This window comes from Denticeps clupeoides, chromosome 4 (genome assembly GCF_900700375.1).
Source record: "Denticeps clupeoides chromosome 4, fDenClu1.1, whole genome shotgun sequence".
Taxonomy (NCBI): domain Eukaryota; kingdom Metazoa; phylum Chordata; class Actinopteri; order Clupeiformes; family Denticipitidae; genus Denticeps; species Denticeps clupeoides.
This window is the reverse complement of record NC_041710.1, coordinates 29,250,931-29,268,974: the sequence shown is the minus strand read 5'-3', so window position 1 is coordinate 29,268,974 and position 18,044 is coordinate 29,250,931. Positions and strand designations below refer to the sequence as shown.

The 18,044-nt window shown below is 44.5% G+C and overlaps 1 protein-coding gene across 3 annotated transcripts in view; it reads right to left on the bottom strand.

The window, feature by feature from the left end:
• The window catches only part of LOC114789349 (thymocyte selection-associated high mobility group box), a 39,146-nt gene extending 26,711 nt beyond the window's left edge, over positions 1 to 12,435 (bottom strand). The window contains exon 1 of one of the 3 annotated variants that reach the window (XM_028978690.1): positions 12,338 to 12,435. Coding sequence is in view for 1 of the 3 variants with exons in the window: in XM_028978688.1 (XP_028834521.1) it covers positions 9,105 to 9,206 (102 nt within the window). In the remaining 2 variants the exon portion in view is untranslated. Of the gene's footprint in view, positions 1 to 9,104; positions 9,551 to 12,274 lie in introns of those variants that run through there. The other 2 variants (XM_028978689.1, XM_028978688.1) reach the window with 2 other exon arrangements.
• Positions 12,436 to 18,044: the final 5,609 nt, after the last annotated feature.

Sequence of the window (18,044 nt, the reverse complement as noted above, 5' to 3'; positions counted from 1 at the left end):
TGAGAAGAAGAGAAATTGCCGTTTGCAGTTGACTGCCTCATCAAGATTAGTCACAGTTACGGAGAAGTAAAACTGTATCGACTTACAGTCATTACAAACCACAGAAAGCTTCAAAAGCGCCAACGTCCAGCGAGGATCAATATTTTTATGACTGTGTCGCTTTTCTCCCGAAAAGAGAACGTGAGGGCATCAGGCAGACCTTCGCGGATTCCAGCTTTCTACTGACACTTGCACATGTGTAAATGAACCATTTATTATGATCATTTTTTAAGTTAATGAATACCGGCCATTATGCGCTCAGTCAAGATGTTCCAACCCAGAGGGTCGCGCGATTTCAAAGACGCCTCGTTTTAATTCACCCCATTGAGGCAGGTACGCTTTTAATGTTGTGAATCAGCTCACGGTTATGGGTTTTATTCATGATGATTGAATTCTTACTGAGCATATTCATCTTTTCACTTCAAAGTGCTTTTGGTGCTCCTGGACTTCTAGCCCCGGCACGGGAAACATTAGGTGCTATTAAGATGAATCTCCACGATCATCAGGCCTCTAACATCATTTAGCCCTGTGCAATACTGACAGTCTGATGTAATAATGGAAAATGCTCGCCGCTTAACGTAGTAATCAAAGACGAATTTGGTGAAACGACACCCTGGATAGTTTTTTGTGCTGATGGGAGGCGGGGCAAAAGATTGAGGGTACAGAATTTTCTAATCAACTTTCTAAGCAAATTTAAATTTGGCCAAGATTGAATATTGTTAAACAAATTATTAGTAATAGAAAAATACATGTATTATTCATAATAATTATTAATAGATACATAGATCTATAATACTATTATTCTTTACAGCTCTTTACATGCATACATTTCAATGCCTTACGTGAGCAGGCCATTTGGTGAAAATATATTGTATTTTTATATTTCATTTTTATTTAACTGCTATAGCTATGCTATGCTAATTCCAACACGTGTTGAGGTTGCTGAAGAAGTTCGGGTAAAGACTGAATTGAACTGAATTGAGTATATCTGGGCGCTCCATGCTTTTATTTCGATCGGGTTCAGGCACCTGTTTTTACCTGTTTCCACCATTGCATACGGCTCACAGCTAAATCCCACTAATAGCGTCTCTAGCTGGTTGCTATGGCGCCGGGCACTTCCTCTGTAATCTGCCTTCCTGGTGAGATGAGTGATAAGCATCAGTTTTGCTGAGACACAGCCGCTCCAGGCTGAGCACATGACCAGCGTGACTTCCTGTTCATTACCTCTCCCCCGGGAAAACAACACGCACCGGCTGGACGCGTTGTACCTGACGCTTACACCGGCCAATCGAGCTGGGCCGCGGCCACGGCACTTCGGCCGCTGCATCGCCGCTCCTCACTCTCTCCAAAGACCGTCCAAAACAAGCCGCACCGGACAGGTTCACGCGCAATAATAACCCTGCGCTCATGATGCGCCATTAGGATGCAGGTCTCACGAGCTGACAGGGAATAAAGATTGCTTTATTGATACATGCTGTTGCCATGACGGGCTCTTTAGCCTTTCCACTCTGTGCAACCTGAACAAACACACGAATCAGACGTTGGCCTGTGGTCTCCACGACACTTCCCTCGAATGTCCATCACCCGCATTTATTATACAGGCTGATGAGAACATTCATGAAGAATGGAACTCGTTTTTAATCCAGCAGTGTTGAGAAACCATTTGTGGGGAAAGTAGTCATGATTTCCAACCAAGGATGTGATGTTTCTAAAGTCAATTTATAAAAATATGAAGCCGGCGTAACATTCTTGAGTCATTTTTAGGTCTGACAAGTGATGGGCATTCCTCGATCACAGAACTCCAGGCCGGGATTTAGATTCAACCGCGCCTTTGAGCTGCGGCTCCATTGCTGAATTCAGCTGGTTGGCTGACTCAAAATCCTGGTCTGGATTCATGGTTCCTGGTCCCTAAATACCCGTCGCTGCTTACTGTTCACTGTTCTTGGACTCAGTTGAACGCGGGTTGTAAGATTTATCAAATTATAACAGCACTATTAACAATGCTTGTATCCTTTGGTTTAAAGAACAACAGTTGTAGTGATTCAGGGGCTGATAAGCAGCACATAAGTACCTTTATCTTCTTCTTCTTCTTCTAATGTCAAGTGATTTAAAGGGTGTTGGTAGCCTAGCGGGTAACACACTGGCCTATGAACCTGAAGACCCGGGTTCAAGTCCCACTTACTACCATTGTGTCCCTGAGCAAGACACTTAACCCTAAAACATTTGCTCCAGTTGTAAGTCACTCTGGATAAGGGCATCTGATAAATGTTGTAAATGTAAAGCAATATCTCTTAAATGAATAGAACAATGAAGTGCGGTATATCGATTTGTTTTATCTTTGAGATATTTGAGTGCTTTTTTTATCCCCACACAACTCCCTGGAAAGTGCAGCAGGGCCCGGCCCAACGCGCCTGGGGACGTACAGTGGCGAAGCTCACTTGTTTGTGGACTTTTTCTTCCCTTCTTCTCGTCACAATGGTGCAGCTGTTCCTCGTTTACTCTGGGGTCATATATTCGAGACGTCCCTCCTTCCTCTCGGCCTTGTTTGCCGAGGGCAGAGCTGGCCTGGGCCGGGAACGGTCCTCCTCGGCGCGGGGGCGGCCCATTCACGAGTGGCCCCCCCCCCGCCCGACTACAAAACTAGAGCCGCGGCGCTGCTCCTCGCGGACTCGAGTCGCGCTCGGTTTTGGGAAGTCAAGCAGGCTGCTATAGATGTTCCTTTAAGCAGAAAAAAAAAACGAGAAGTCTGCCATCTGGCTAATGTTTGCGCTGACATACTGTAAACGAGGCTACTGCAGAAAGTGCGAGCGACTCCGGCGCTTATCAAAATAATGGATCTTGTGTAATTTTGGTGTTGACAGACTCATTTGCACTAAATCAGGGACAGCGCTGGAGCGCATATAATATTTCTGAAAGTGCCATCTGGGAAATGCATTTTAGATACGAAAAAGAAAAAGAGGCGCGTGAGCCCATGGTTCATTAGGGGAAAGAACGTCCCATGATTTTGTAATGAAATGGTTGGGGGGGAAAGTTGATCATGTATAGGGGGGGGGGGTCGTGTATAGGTTTCGCGTTATTTCGCATCGAGTTAGCGCGGCGACCACGAACTAGTGAGCGTCTTTCATTCTAACGAGCGATTGGTTTGGATGCCATCCTCACATGGCTTTTTAAAAAACGTCCTTTGATGGGAGAGCCGCGTTGGAGGTACAACTAACGCGAAGCGGCTGACTTTCCGCTGGCTTCCCATTGAAACGTGCACCTTGTTCCCACCATCTGCTGCCTTTCATTTCCAGGCCCTTATCCCGAGCTTTCCTCGCGAATAAATGTCAGTCTCTTTAAAACCACGGGCCCGTCTTTGTTGTCCGACGCAGGCACTTGTCATGTAGTGCCTAATTGCCCGGTTCCATGGCATACGCGACTTAATCAGCAACATTTCTGCAACCCAGAGACGCACAAAAAGCGCATTAATAAATCTGTCGGTGATGCGTCAGTGTGGGTTAATGAAATTTAAAGGTGAGATTCGATTTGGGGACGGTTATGCCGTCTGAATGCACAACGTGGGACGTCCGTCGGGCTGGCTTCAAAGCATTTTTTTGCAAATCTGTGAACAAGAGCTGAAGGGCAGCTTCTGTTAAAGTCAAAATGTTCAATTATGCTTTTAAACCCTCCAATTCTGGCTCACACTTAAGCTCAAACACAGCTGTTTGTGGACCACACCGAGACAAAAAAAAAAAGCACCAATGTGCCATCAGTACGTGCTGCACCAACTCATCTGCTGCTCGGCGGGCTCTGATTTCATCCAGTGATAAAGAGGAGAGGCCATTTCGCTGATTGTATTCCGCTACAGAGAGGTGTTGTGGTCCACCTGTTGGATGTGCAGGTAAACCGATCTCCCCGGCCGCGAGGGGGGGGGTGGGGGGAGTCGCACAATTGTGTCCAAGCAACTTCGAGTGAAACTCCCCACCCCCGACCCCGCCCTTTAGCTGGCATCAAAATGCCTGACAGGTGCCACTTATTCACTCAGAGGCTGTGTGTAAGAGGACAGGCATCGGGCCCATTAGTCAACTTGAGGCAGAGCGGGCGTGGTGGCTCCTTCACAAAGCACCAGTGTTGTCTGAAGTGTGTTTCTAGAGACTGCTCTACAATGTAAGCAACATCCGATATACCCGTAAGGCCATCTCATGTGCTCATGAACATTCGTAAGATTGTTATGTCGCGATATTAAATCATATCCTTGGTTTTATTACGTACAGAGCATAAATACCGCTTTAAAATGGAACGCCTGTAAAGAATAATGTAATCAAACCCAAATGTTTTGTTCTTTTAGTCCCAAAATATCTGGAATATCAGTTCAATTTTTGGTTTAAAAAAAAAAAAAAAAAACGTGGAGTAATCTGGAGGGAAAATGCTCCTTTATGTGAAAATGATTGCAATATGTTTCATACCGAGTTTAAACCAAACAATTAAGCTATTCTGGATGCGTTTTCCAGGAGCCATCTGTTTGGATGTTACCTCAAACTGAGAGACTAATCAGCCATTCATGTGTAGACTGTCGTTTGGGCAAAGCGAACCAAAAAATGAGATGCCTCGGTTGAGTTGCAATCTCAGATTTGTGCCAGAGTTGCCCGACGCACATATCGGGGCGGACACACACAAAGAGGAAATGTTCGCTGCCTGAGCCAAAAAGGAAGAACACATCCAGATTTTATGATCATTATGTTCAGCTACTTAATGAGTTGATCTCTTGGCATTTTTTTCCACTGCACTACAAATTTTTGCAGATACGGCCGGGCGGAGATGGAAAGCTAATTATATTGAGAAAATAATCTTATTCTCCGACAAAAAAAACCCCACCAATGCTGTGTCGCGTCGGTTTAAATCTTACAGGAGCAAAGGGAACTGAAAACCGTGTGCCGACTGCGGCTGTAAACACATCTGGTTGTGTGTCCGTGTGTGTGTGTGTGTGTGTTTTTGTCCCTATTTGTGTGTCTTCTACATTACCTGTCTCTCTCCTTCCACTACAGCCTAATGATCATTTTGGATTCTGCTTAGTGCCTCCACACTCCACCATGCTGCGGCTCTGATTGCCACTTTTCTCTCTTAACCCAGATGCTGCCTTCTTTCCAGCCGCTTCTCACCCAGCAACACCAGCCGCATTTACATAAACCATTATGTGCTCCAACCTCCACTTGCAGCGCGACGGAGGACTAAACTTTGACAGCCTGCGTTAGGGCCCGGAAGTTTGCATTCCCCAACGCACAGGCCATTAACACGTCACTAGCTGTGGTGCTGTTACCGCGACGGTCAGCTTTGTATCGCATAATGCTCGAAAAGAAACAGCGTCTCTGTCCTCGGCATGGCGCCGTGCTTCGCATTTTTCCATGTGTGTCCATGTATGTAGTTTAGTGAGCATTACTACATTAACGGAGCACGGGCGCGGTGTTTTATGGCGTCCCGAGAGCCGCGGCTGCGCCGAGCTCAACAGTAGCCCCTCTATCGATACACGCTCGCGATAGGCAATTAAAAAGTCCATTCACGAAGCACTGAGGTCATCAGTCAGACCCAAATGCTTTATGACAGCAGCCAGTGAACCATGTTTGCCGGCCAGTGAACAGGAACTCCAACACTAATGCCTTTTGTTACCAGAAAGACCAGAAATCTGCCACAATTAGGCGGCCGCATCAGCAATCGGCGCGCAGCACTCTACCGAATTAAACCAAACGTAAATATTTCTTGTACGCCCAACATGCCGTGTTCTTAAGAGATTAAGTTTCAACCTATTAACTACAACCTGCTCGCTGAAAATGAAACTGACTGCCTCACGGCCCGGGCTGCCATTTTGAGGGCTGGGATCTAGTTTCTTCCTAAAATAAGATTTGATTAGATTATTTCATTATACTTAATGAAATTATACCAATTCCAAATAAATATCTAGGATTGTGCTAAATAGCAGGCTGTTATATAGAATTCATTTACTCTTTAATGGACAAAAATAATGAAAAAAAAGTCCGGGGTCAAATAAAATCTGAATAAACTGAATGAAGACAACAGAAATTTAGACCATTTAAACAGGGCTCACACTGAACTACGGAAATGCACAGGGCCAAAATCATAATGCGAGCCACCTCTTAAAGCACCATGGTATAATAATCTGTGATTTCGGTATAGCATGACCTAGACTCTGTATGGGCAAAGATCGGTGCGAAAGCAAACATCTCACATTTATGACAGTCCACCTATGTGTAGCTCCTAAGTGCAATGTTTGCTTTAGCTATTGACTCAGGGAGAAAAGGGCCAGATATCCTTGTGCGGAAGGTCATCATAAAGGGTACTTTCTGTGAGCAGGTTTATTTTTATGGTTATTTAAAAAGTAGCTGCTTCAGCGCCAAGCGAATAAAAGTCCCAACCTGCACTTGCTGAACGGCTCTATAGCGATTTGACCTTCTAGATGGAACTTCTACTGCCTTCTATCCAGAGACAGGACGGTGTGGTTGAGTAATTTCTTTACTCCCTGTTTAATGCAATTAAAGAGGCAATTTCTCTCAGTAAATCAGGCAAAAAACGTCAATAACGTTTCACTGGCTACTGAATCGGCCAATCAGCTGATTCCTCAGTGTGGTACATGCAACTACTTTCTGCTTTGTGATACACAATTTTTCCTGTGATGCAGACAACAATATGCATGTTTAAATGATAACACGTATATGCACTCTTTAACTTTAAAAAACGTTTTGTGGCGGAGAGTTTAAAGACAAAGGGGGGAATAAAGGTCGATGCTGGTTTAAAAAGCACAGATATACACAAACACACACACAGAGATCAGCATATTATGTCAGGGTTGACATCCTGAGACCTTCTATCCAGGACCACCAAAGACTTCAGTAATTTCCCTTTAATTGAAAATGCCTGAGGCAAGCATACACACACACAAACACACACAGCGCTCTTTATGTTACAGAGTCCATGTCAGGAATACATAACCAACATATCTGATTTCTCATCCGTTTTTAATGCAATCCACTCAGATCCAATAACCATATTTTCAATCTGACATGCTTGTAGGTATCATACAATCGTTGTGCTTTTAGGCCTTTATTACATTTATTATTACCCCCCCCCCCCCCCCCCCCTCCAGCTCACCATCATGGAAACACACGTCACTCCACAGGCAGTGGGAGAAGTGGAGAGGTGGGATAATGAGGCACTAATCGTATGGACAGTGTGTCTAATGATCATTATGAAGTGTGTGGGGTAAAGAGTCTGCTGAGCATTGCATTATCCAGATGTACAACAGGCAATTATAGTAATATTATATTATATTATATTATATTATATTGATTAAGAAATAGATTTTGTGAGGCAGGCAAGACAGCCTATTATAACAGCCTCTCATCTTTTAGCCTCTATGGTCAGTCTCCTGTTGATGGACCTTCTCCAAGACTAACAGTAAAGTTCTCCCTTCAAAAAAGCTTCAGGACTAGGCCTAATACAGCCAACCAGGAAACTGATCCCTGTCGATGGAACTAGTCTACAAACATGCCATTTGTATGTGTACTGAAGATTGCTATCAGATCGCTGCCACTGTGATTGGCTACGACGGCGACGAGTCTTCATTAAGAGCTGCGATGGTGCAACATCTGAAACGCATTAGGCCAAATCGCCGCTCGATGTCCGTTTTAACGGATCTGGGTTCAATCATGTCGTAAATACAACGTCTAAAAATCCACCGTCCCGTGCAGAGTGTCAAAAAGATACACGTCTGTGGAAAACGATGGCGACGTGAATGACATGAGTGAATGAACGACTCCATACAGAAGCTATTGTAGGGGAGATATGAAACAGATACACCATGTTCTGGAGCAGAAATCACACTCTAAAGCCACGTAAACTTTGACAAAAATGCACAAAAAGTATTTTCAGGCCGAAGCGCATTTACAGAGAGCCTGGCTTCGGTTCGGTTTTGTTCAGCACACACGCAGCACCTTGTCAGTGAACGACTGTTCCACGATGGACCCCGAGTGACGGACCCTGGAACCCTCAACCCGACAGGACGACCCCCGGTTGGGCCACATACCACCAATTTCTGTCTGTTTGCTCTGGAGATGCCACACACCACTGACACAATCACACTTGTTTGCTCGGCTACATTTCCCCCCCCCTCCCTCTCTCTCTCTCTCTCCCTCTCTCTCTCTCTCATCCACCCCCTCCTTTTTCAGCTCTGAATTGCTAAGAAGATGAAAAATCTAGAGTGCAGTTGATATACTCTGACTTGCCTCTGCAGTAAAATTACACTGTATAGATTATATCTGACAGCCCCCCTCTCCTTCCCCCAGCCAGCTCTCTCTCTCTCCCTCTCCTTCTCTCTCCCTCTCTTCCACTCACTGTTTTTTGTAAATATTCTGTGTGTGTGTGTGTGTGTGTGTGTGTGTCTGAGGAACAACAGACACCAGCACCTATTGCTCACCGTGCGCCCCACCAGCGTGACGAGTAGTGCGCGAGTAACACAGTAGTAGTTAACGTCGGGGTGTAACGTTGCGATGCTTGCCGCACTCCGGCCCTCAACATTCGGGGGATATCGAGAGGCATTGGGGGGAAAATAATAGCCCCAACCCCCACTCCATCCCCCCACAGTAACCCTACCCCCTCCTCCTTTACTCACACACACACACACACACACACACACACAGAAACAACACCATCATTATGAGAAATAGACAGGCTGATACAGCGCCGCTGCTCCCCGGGGAGAAGGAGAATCTGGCAACCTTACACAAGAGGGAGGCCGTCATAATACGCACAAGGCGCCGATCAATTACCAATTACTCTTAATTACCCATTAATAAGAGAAGTTCTCTCGGAAAACGAATCATGAATTCTTCTTATTACAATTATTATGAACATTTTGAGTAGTTTCTGCTGCTTCCAGCGTGAGGTGCTGACTCTGCGTGACTACACGACCCCGCGGCCGTGAAGTAGATTTAAATGGCCGCGTTCTCCCCGCACTTGTAACTTTTCCGCCGGTAAGTACCCCAACTCGACCCTCCGGGGGTCCGAGGGCGCCTTACCTTGCCGCAGTACGCGGGGTCGGAGTAGTGCAGCTGTCCCAGTCGCGCAGGGTCCGTCGCCGGCTGCGGCCGAGGCGGAGATGGATAAAATCTTACGTCCATTTCAGTCCGATCATCAATGAGCTCGACTCCCGCTGCCGGTGCGAAAAGCTTTGAGATGTTTTATATCTATTAAAAAAAAAGTGCGAACTAAAGGGAGTCGAGGGATGCGCGCTTCTTCCTCACATCCGTCCGCGGTTTTCACCAGCAACAAAAAAAAAGCAGGAAAGAAAACTTTTAGGCAAAGAAAAGCGCAGCTTTCTTTTTAAAAAGCCCCGTGGCGACGAACCGGCGGCGTTTCACTGGCGAGTTATCGGTCGCGGAGCTGCACGGGGAGCAAGTGAGGCGGGCTGCTGAGCTGCTGCTGGTGCCGCTTCTGCCGCCGCCGCCGCCGCTGCTGCTGCACTCCGCCTCACACAAAGACTCGCGGGGGGAACCGCGGCTGCAGCGCCTGCCGCGGCCACAGGGGGCGCTGCGGCGCCCGCCCTCAGAACTTCGCCGGCCCGAGTCCGCCGGACCCCGCGTGAGACGGGAGCTGTTTAGGCCACACGTCGTCGTGTTTACGCCGAAGGTCAGATTTCACAAGTTATTCCCCGAATTCACACACACACACACACACACACACACACACATTCTCACATCATGTTGTCATAACAGGGCTCATCGGATTCTGCTGAAGCTGCAGAGAACGCACACGCTCGAATAAAGGAAAGCCATTTCCGAAAGCCTTTTTTATGGCTCAACAATCCGTAACAACGTGTCTAATGCATTTGCGTGTTTTTTTTTTCCTGACACGTGGTCCCAGCTGTGCGACTGATGCCGAAAAACAACCACAGTTTACCTGGTGGACCTCTGCACCAGTTTGACTTCGTCACTCACCGTGGCCTTTCTTTGTCTGAACAAAAGGCATGGGCGGAATAGACAGCGTTTCCTGTTTTCTGTTTTATTTTTTTCCCTTGCATGCTACTTCACTTTACGCTCTCTGGTTGGAAAAAAATGATAGTGATGTTTTAAAATATTGATCCGTTATCAGTGCATTATGGTGCCCGTATCGTATTATGGAGATGCTGTCGATATCCAGCATTGATCCGAGCTATAACTTGTGTAGAAGCTGAAAAAAAAAGTCTACACGGCTGTTGTTTCCTGGCATTGTTTCCTGAAAGCTATATATACAGTACGTTATATAACAACTGTTGGCAGATTTGGCTGAACTGGCACAGAAACCCGAACTGTAACTGCGTTACTATAAAAAAGACAGCGATTGCTTATGAGAGCCTGAGTCCGTCTGGACGGGGATCTGCAAAGGACTCGGTCTTCTGTTTATACCTGGAAAGGTGAGGGTATAATACAGGTGGCGATGCACTGCACTGCCATGTGTACACAGCTAAGCTGCTGTGAATAAATTAAAATCTCCATGTGTGTGTAGTTTATGTGCAGCGTTTAGCACGGTACTGCATGTTGCATGCACCGTCCACACTGATAAAATCTGTAATGCTACATGTGATGACAGTATCTTCTGAAGCCCTCCTCATTGTAATAAAAGACGTTATTGATTTTGGGTGGATATGATCCTTATTACATGGCCCTTGGAAAAAGAAAATTGCATTTCTATGGCTGCAATGGCCGCAATAGTATTTTCTTTTTTATTTTCCTGGAGCTGTGATATAAGAAATAATGTGAACCTGTCACCTGACCACCTGACCCCGGCGCAGGTGCTTAAACACAACCATTTTGTTTAAACTGGACAAACAAACCAGCGGGGCTCTACTTGGGGCAAATGGAAGTGGAAACGGGAAAAGGAAAGGTTACACTCACTTTCATTCTCTCGCCCGCACACTCCACCTACACGCACCGGACCCCAGAGTCCCACAGACGATTCTGACATGACCAGCCCACCGACCACACTGCAGGGTCCACATTCCTATAGAGGACGCTGGATGCCGGGGTACAGGACTATATATATATTCTAGGACCATAGGACCATATATATATTCTACAGGACCATATATATATTCTAGTTCGCATCATACGGATACTATATAATGTTGTGTGTCCGGAAAAGGCAGCGAAATGCACATTTCAAATGTGTGCAGCACCAACCGTCTGGCCACCTTGAACATGATTGAAAGAGACATCCTTCTACAACCTTTCAAGCTTTAATGCACGCCACCTTGAACCTGCAGTGATTATAAGGACAAAGGCACACCGACCCTACATCCATTAACCAATTATATTCCAAATGGGTCTTTGTGCAGTATCTTCCAACCTGGAATCACGAAGACTAAAGTCGAAGAGGCCAAAAACTGCAAAGATCTCTCACTATTCACTCACTTTTAGCATTCGTCCTTCTCTACTTACACCCTTTTCGCTTCTCGACGTCAACACCCGTCTGAATAAGCACATATGCACATTGCAAATCAATTGTGTTTATGGTACAACCGCGAGGTGAGTGCTTTTGACGAGTGATTTTTCTAACCTTTCCACACACCCAGCAGCAGCTTTAGTGAGCCAGGATCAAGGCGGAGATCTCGATACACGACGCCTTCTCACACTTAGTTCTTTAAAAGAGAAGCAAGTGTAACAAAACGTTGTGCCACCTCTAGATTATGGGTTCATGTTCCAGTTGGCAGTCAGCAGTGTTTGTGTGTGAAACACAATTGGGCTGTTGACTTGGTGTATTAAGGCACACTGAGCGGCCGCAGTATAATTTGTTTTTCGAGTGGGAGATTTCAGTTCAGTTTTTAGTTTGTCGGTAGAAAGTGTTGCTGGATTTCAAGAACACCGGAGGAGTGCTGACAAGCAACATCGGAAAAGAAGGAGCTGACGTTTCAGTGAAAGCCTTGGCCAGCAAATTAGGAGCAACATCAGAGGCTGGTATTAATGTTTTTTCGCTCTAATACGTTCAATTTCCAACATGCTGTGCCTAAAAGCAAAATACTGCCTTTCACAAACCTCTCCAGGTTCAAAATGCTCCTTTTCCATTTTCCTCTGTAATAGACTGATGCCTCGTTCAGATCTGCTCCGACCTCCCTTCCTATTTTTCATTTAAACCGGCTATGGAAATTCAGAGCAGGCTTATGCATTCTGGCATGTTCTGCCGGCACAATTACGAAAGAACACAAGCCGCTCACGTTCACACGAGTCGTCTAAGAGCAGAACGTAAGGAGGTCAGACGCCATTCGGGGTTGTCGTACTTCCTCAGACGCAGGAAAGTCTTCTCTCCTGGAATCGGAGCCTGCTGGCCGCGCTCGGGTATGGTCCCTCTGAATGCTAGTGCACACAACAGCGAGCTTTTACGCGGCCCAAGTCATGTCAGCACTTTTTTTTCACTGGCGGCTAATCTCCGCACAATGTCGGCCTGGCAGGCCTTAGAACAACTGCCGCGGTTCTCAGACGCGTCCCTTTTACATTACAGATGAGCGCCGCTGCTCAGATATTACGGCATAGTTGTAATTACATCCTAAACGACCACGTCCCAAACGAAACCAGAGACATTTCTGTCTGCAGGCTCGCGCATTTGCATCTCGCAACGTACACAGTTGCACAGAAACACACAGGCAAGCGTCACGTGCAGTGAGCAGAATGCGGAGTGGAAGGAGATTCGAAAATCATTTGCAGCCCCGGTGACATTTTGTTAAAGAACAATGCGATGCACACATCGCGCGTGCGGATGCACAGAGAGGTTCTTATTCCATTAACCTTTGAATATCAATTTGCATTCGAGCCTTTGTGTGGCAGACGAACACTACTTGATTCGATGCTACAAGCCAACGTAGGAAAGAGGGGTATTTTAGCCCGACGCGGAGTTAATTAATCATTCGTGTGACAAGATGTGAACAATGCGAAGAGGAAATGCGTTAGCAAAGGAATTCTTCGTGGACCCAGGTGTGTGGAGTGGTACAAGAAAGGCCGCACACAATAGGACGAAATGTATGTAGTCTTTGGCCTCTTGCTTTACCAGATCTGACGTCACAACCCCTGGACGAGGTCTGTTCCAGTACAAACTCAAAAGGTTCCCTCTCACCTCATCCTCAGCCCCCCTTTTCCCCCATATTGATTATATTGGCAGCTGTGCACATGCCATAATAACCAATGGATCCCTTAGCACAGGGACACACACACACCATCCTTTTCTGGCTCATAATCTGCCAAATGTGCACAGAAAAACAGGAATGCACAGAAGCACTTGTGTTGCCCCTCTTACTCCGGTGCGTTCGGCATATGTACACAATTTGGTTTTTCCACAGACACGCTGTGCGAAATTCAATCTGCTTTTGAATGATCAGTAACAACACTGTGGCAGCGTATTAAAAATTCATAGCTACTCCAGTGGAAAAAAAATTCTTGGGAACCGGTGCATTCTCTGCAACCTTTAATGGCACATGATACGTTTCTATAACAAAACACAGGATCATTTCACTCTAAATGGAACTCAGGAAAACATCACAATGCCTGATCACTTCCACGACACGCAGTGCCGCAACGCTTCAGATTAAAATCTGCTTCAGGAAAAAAAATTAATCGAATATTTAAATGATATAAGACGCAAACGGCACAAGACGCATCACAGTGTTTTTTGCCGAAGGTGTCCGGCTGTGTTTAAATTCCACAATCGCTTGTTTGCAAATTTTATTCTCCACCGTGGACTTCATGTTGCAGTGAAAATGTATTCAGTTGTGACTGAATATGCACCCCCACTCAACCCCAAACACCCAACCCCCACCCACACACTCACACACACAGACACACACTCACACACACACACAGAGACACACAGACACACTTAATGACCTGACTGCCTCCCCATAGATGAATGTCAAGTAGTGTACATTGAATGCATTTTCATTCTTTTCTCTCTTTTTTTTTTTTTTGCCAACGGGCCATGTATCATTCAAAACTACTTTCCCTTAGTTCTCATCACAGATCTCATCATTATTTAATGCAGGGCTATTTATTAGTATGAAAAAAGGGGAGACCCATTTGCATCTGATTGATCCGAGGTCATGGTTGTACATGGACGGCAACTTTATGTTCGTCATAAAATGCGTTGTAAAAAATGTCTCATCGTTGACAGTATTTCATTTACACTCTAGATTCTTTCTTATTTATTAATAGTAGCAAAAAAAATGCACATTGGCCTCATAAGAAAAACAACAAACATGTGCACATAATAAAAATGTCATTAAAACTCCATTTGCACAGAAATGCAGTGTTCTGACTGCAAAGCTATTATGCTGAAGGCTGCTGTTACGGTGGTCATGTTGGGAATGCACTGTGTCTCCTGCAGTTGAAAAGTCCAAACTAGTGTTTAAGGGAGAAAGAAATGCATGTTTTTTCCTATTCTGTCCTTCTAGCGTGTGTTCAGTGTGACAGAGAGAAATTGATTCAGCCCGGAATGACAGCCTGTCTGCTTCCCCTGTTGATATCAACACGTTTTGACTCTAGTGCTTCATTTTTTTCCCCCTTTCTCCACATCCGTCACCAAGACAACCGGATTATTTTGAATCTATCAGATCAAATTCAATTTTGCTTTTGATTTTCGATCGGCCGGGACCCTGGCTTGTCGCAGAGGGGCGAGTTAGAGATCCCACACTGGAGCCTAAAGAACCTGACAGGAGGAGACCTCCATGTTCTACACACCAGAAGAAGAAACACCACCGTCCACAGAAACAAGGAATGCATCGTTTTATTTGGTATTTTCCTGTACCGCAGCCTGGGCCCTCCACCCTGTTTTCCGTGTTGCATTACACTCTGTATTAATAGGCGATACCCAGATGCCACTCTAAAGGCACACAAGTCTTATTTTGTCAGTGTGACATTATGTCACTGAAATGCTCTAGCCGGTGGCTCATGTGTATTCAGCTGTCTGGATAAATAACACTGATCCATTGTTTTTGTTTCACTCAGTGTGTGTGTGTATTTAAGTTCATGTGTGTGAGGGGAAGTACATGTAAGGATGCTTCTGATAACCAACGAAAGCTTAAGACGTGATTAATAAAGGGCAAATTGCATGCATTGTGTGTTCTATTCGTATGCAGTGAGCCTGGGAAATGCGATATCTGACTAACTTTGCCATCACTTTAGTAACCCCTCACTGGTTGCGTTGAGTAATGGCTCTATCTGTCAGTGCCAGCCAATTGTTCGCTTAGAAAAGAATGTGTCGCTCTCCTTAAACTGCTTTAGACGCACACTCCAGCTGGTTCCAGCCACAGGAGACTGAGAGATATCCGACAACCTCAAATCTCTCTAATGCTCTGAATGGGTGTAGTCAGACCCAGCTGATGTAGCCAGACCCACTGGACAGCCGCAGAAGAGCAGACAGATTTGTGTGTGTGTGTGTGTGTGTGTGTGTGTGTGTGTGTGTGTGTGTGTGTGTGTGAAGGAGTCTTCATCAGCAGTTTGTTCCACTAGGTCTCATTCTATCTCCTCCATTCTGATCTGACCCCATTTTTACACACAGACACAGAGGACGGAACAGACACACACACAGGCACACAATGCACAACACACACATACACACACTCACAACGCTTGAACGCTCTAACACAATGACACAATGAGATTGATTCAGCCTCTTAAAGCAGGCACATCATCATTAAATTAAATAATGTCACAGGGACTCATGGAAAATAGATTCTCTCTGGCATGCTTTCTTCATCACTCACGGTCTTACAGCCAATGAATTTCATTCCTCACCTTTCTGCTCTCCTTTAGCCAGAAGTAATGAAGTTCACGGCTTGGTCATTGTTTTTCACTTAACCAAAAAAAGGAATTTAAATGCATGTGTGTCTTTGCCAATGATAAAGAAAAATGAAAGTTCTGAAGCAGACTGAATATCAGACCTTTACTTGGCCTTAAAAGTGAAGATGCATACCAAAGCAGAACACTTCACATAAAAAAGAAAATGTCAATGTTGGTGCAGTGTAATATTTTACATGAGGATGTTTTAGAGGTACACTCTTAATATTTGGTGCGCTTGTCCATTCCATGTCTCAATGAATAACCGAGGACAGTCGGTGGACGAGTGGGTGGAAGCCTGTGGAAGGAAAAAGAAAGATGCAGCTAAATAAGAAAAACAAGAGACATACCCACTAGTTCTAAGATACATCTTAAAAAAGCACGACCCTGAGTTGATCATTGGAATCCTGCCATATTTTACACTCTTTATTTATTACATTTTCTATTGGGATGAATACACACTATTTGTCATTCAACTGTTCTTAAGTAATGTCATGCAGGCAGCAGCTGTTAGATATAATAGCTAGATATTCTTCAGAGATGGAGAGAAGTTTCCTCTCTGATAATCAACATTTTTATTGTATCTCCAGAATGTGTCTCTGTTGCGGATTCCAGAATAAAGAATAAAGATATGGAAGGACCCTTCCATCAGTCTGTTTCCATTTTAACCCGCTAAGCCAACAAGGTTCAAAATAACACATGACCTCACACAACTGCTATTCATTAATGTACATTATTGCATTCACTTTGCTAAGACGCACAAGTGTGCAGTCCAGCTCCACCTCCACCACGTCATGACAAGTAAATTCAAACTGTGATTCTGAGGAGAATCATAACCACATTTACAAGACATAGACCATAGTCTAAAAAAATGGTGGGCTATACAGTATCATACATCACCTTACCATACAATACCATAGAACAATAATTATATAAAATATGTTTGTTGTTAATATTAAATAGTATATATTGGGGATTTTGCCATCATGAAAGATCATCACAATAGATTTCATGGTCAATATCATAAAATATACTTCCTTAATCAAGATAACAGAATGCAACAAGCTGTGCATGGAAACAAATGTTTGTTTTACCCAAAGAGTATGTAAACCGAAAATGCAGAATGTTATAACATCCAGAGAACTTGGTTATTTCCCTTGCAGCAGCATCTCATAAACTATTCTGACAGACTAATAAACTATATAAAGCCGCACCAGGAGAGTGGGGGGGGCAGGATTTGGGTCTTACATCCATTCAAAAAGGGCGAATGCAAAAGAAAACATCAATTATGGGGATTATTATTTCAGTTGCCAGGGAAACATCCTTCCAACCTCAATATCTCCATGTCTCTACTGCTTATTATCATCTCTTTTGATTGTACATCATTGAAACTGTAGTGATTACACTCAGCAGAATGGAAAAAAATGCTGCTGTCATGGCAACAAAGTACAGTGTTCTTATTCATTTCACCTCTTCAGTCTGAAATGTAATATACATTTAGCAGTAATGGCTTATGGAAGAGGCTTCAGAAAAATCGTTGCCATCTTTCAGGATTCCAGTTTTATTTATTTATTTGTTCTATGCTGGGGCGTGTGCATATGAGGTATTTCTGGGTTTTATTTTTGCACAAAGGCGTCTCCACAAAGGAGTTCTTTGCTGTTGTTTCCTGGCACGGCAACACAAGGCGTTACTGTGATGTTTACTACTGTGATATTTATAGGTTATTAAAAGCTTTCTGTCTCAGTTGTGTCCATATACAAGACGTGCCATATGCTATATGTTGCAATGCTTCCATATGAAATGCACATGTGCACATCTGTAGCACATTACTTATGTACCCTGTTTTGATGTTTAAATGAATCCTTCTAAAAAACGTGTCATCTATGATTGTGCATGGATTTATTTGGGCATCTTTTTTGATGGGCATCTTTTATCAGGAACAATATCAGTCAGCATGTTATGTTTTTCTGCGGAGGAGAAATGTGTGAATTTCACTGCACAATTTGACACTTGTAACTCAAATATCGAAATTGAGAAACACCTTTTTGATCTATCTGAAAGATACATCTGACAGTTGCTGCATAGATCTACAGCATTTATAGCATTTATCAGAAGCCTTTATCCAGAGCGACAGTCCCTCTGGAGACACTCAGGGTTAAGTGT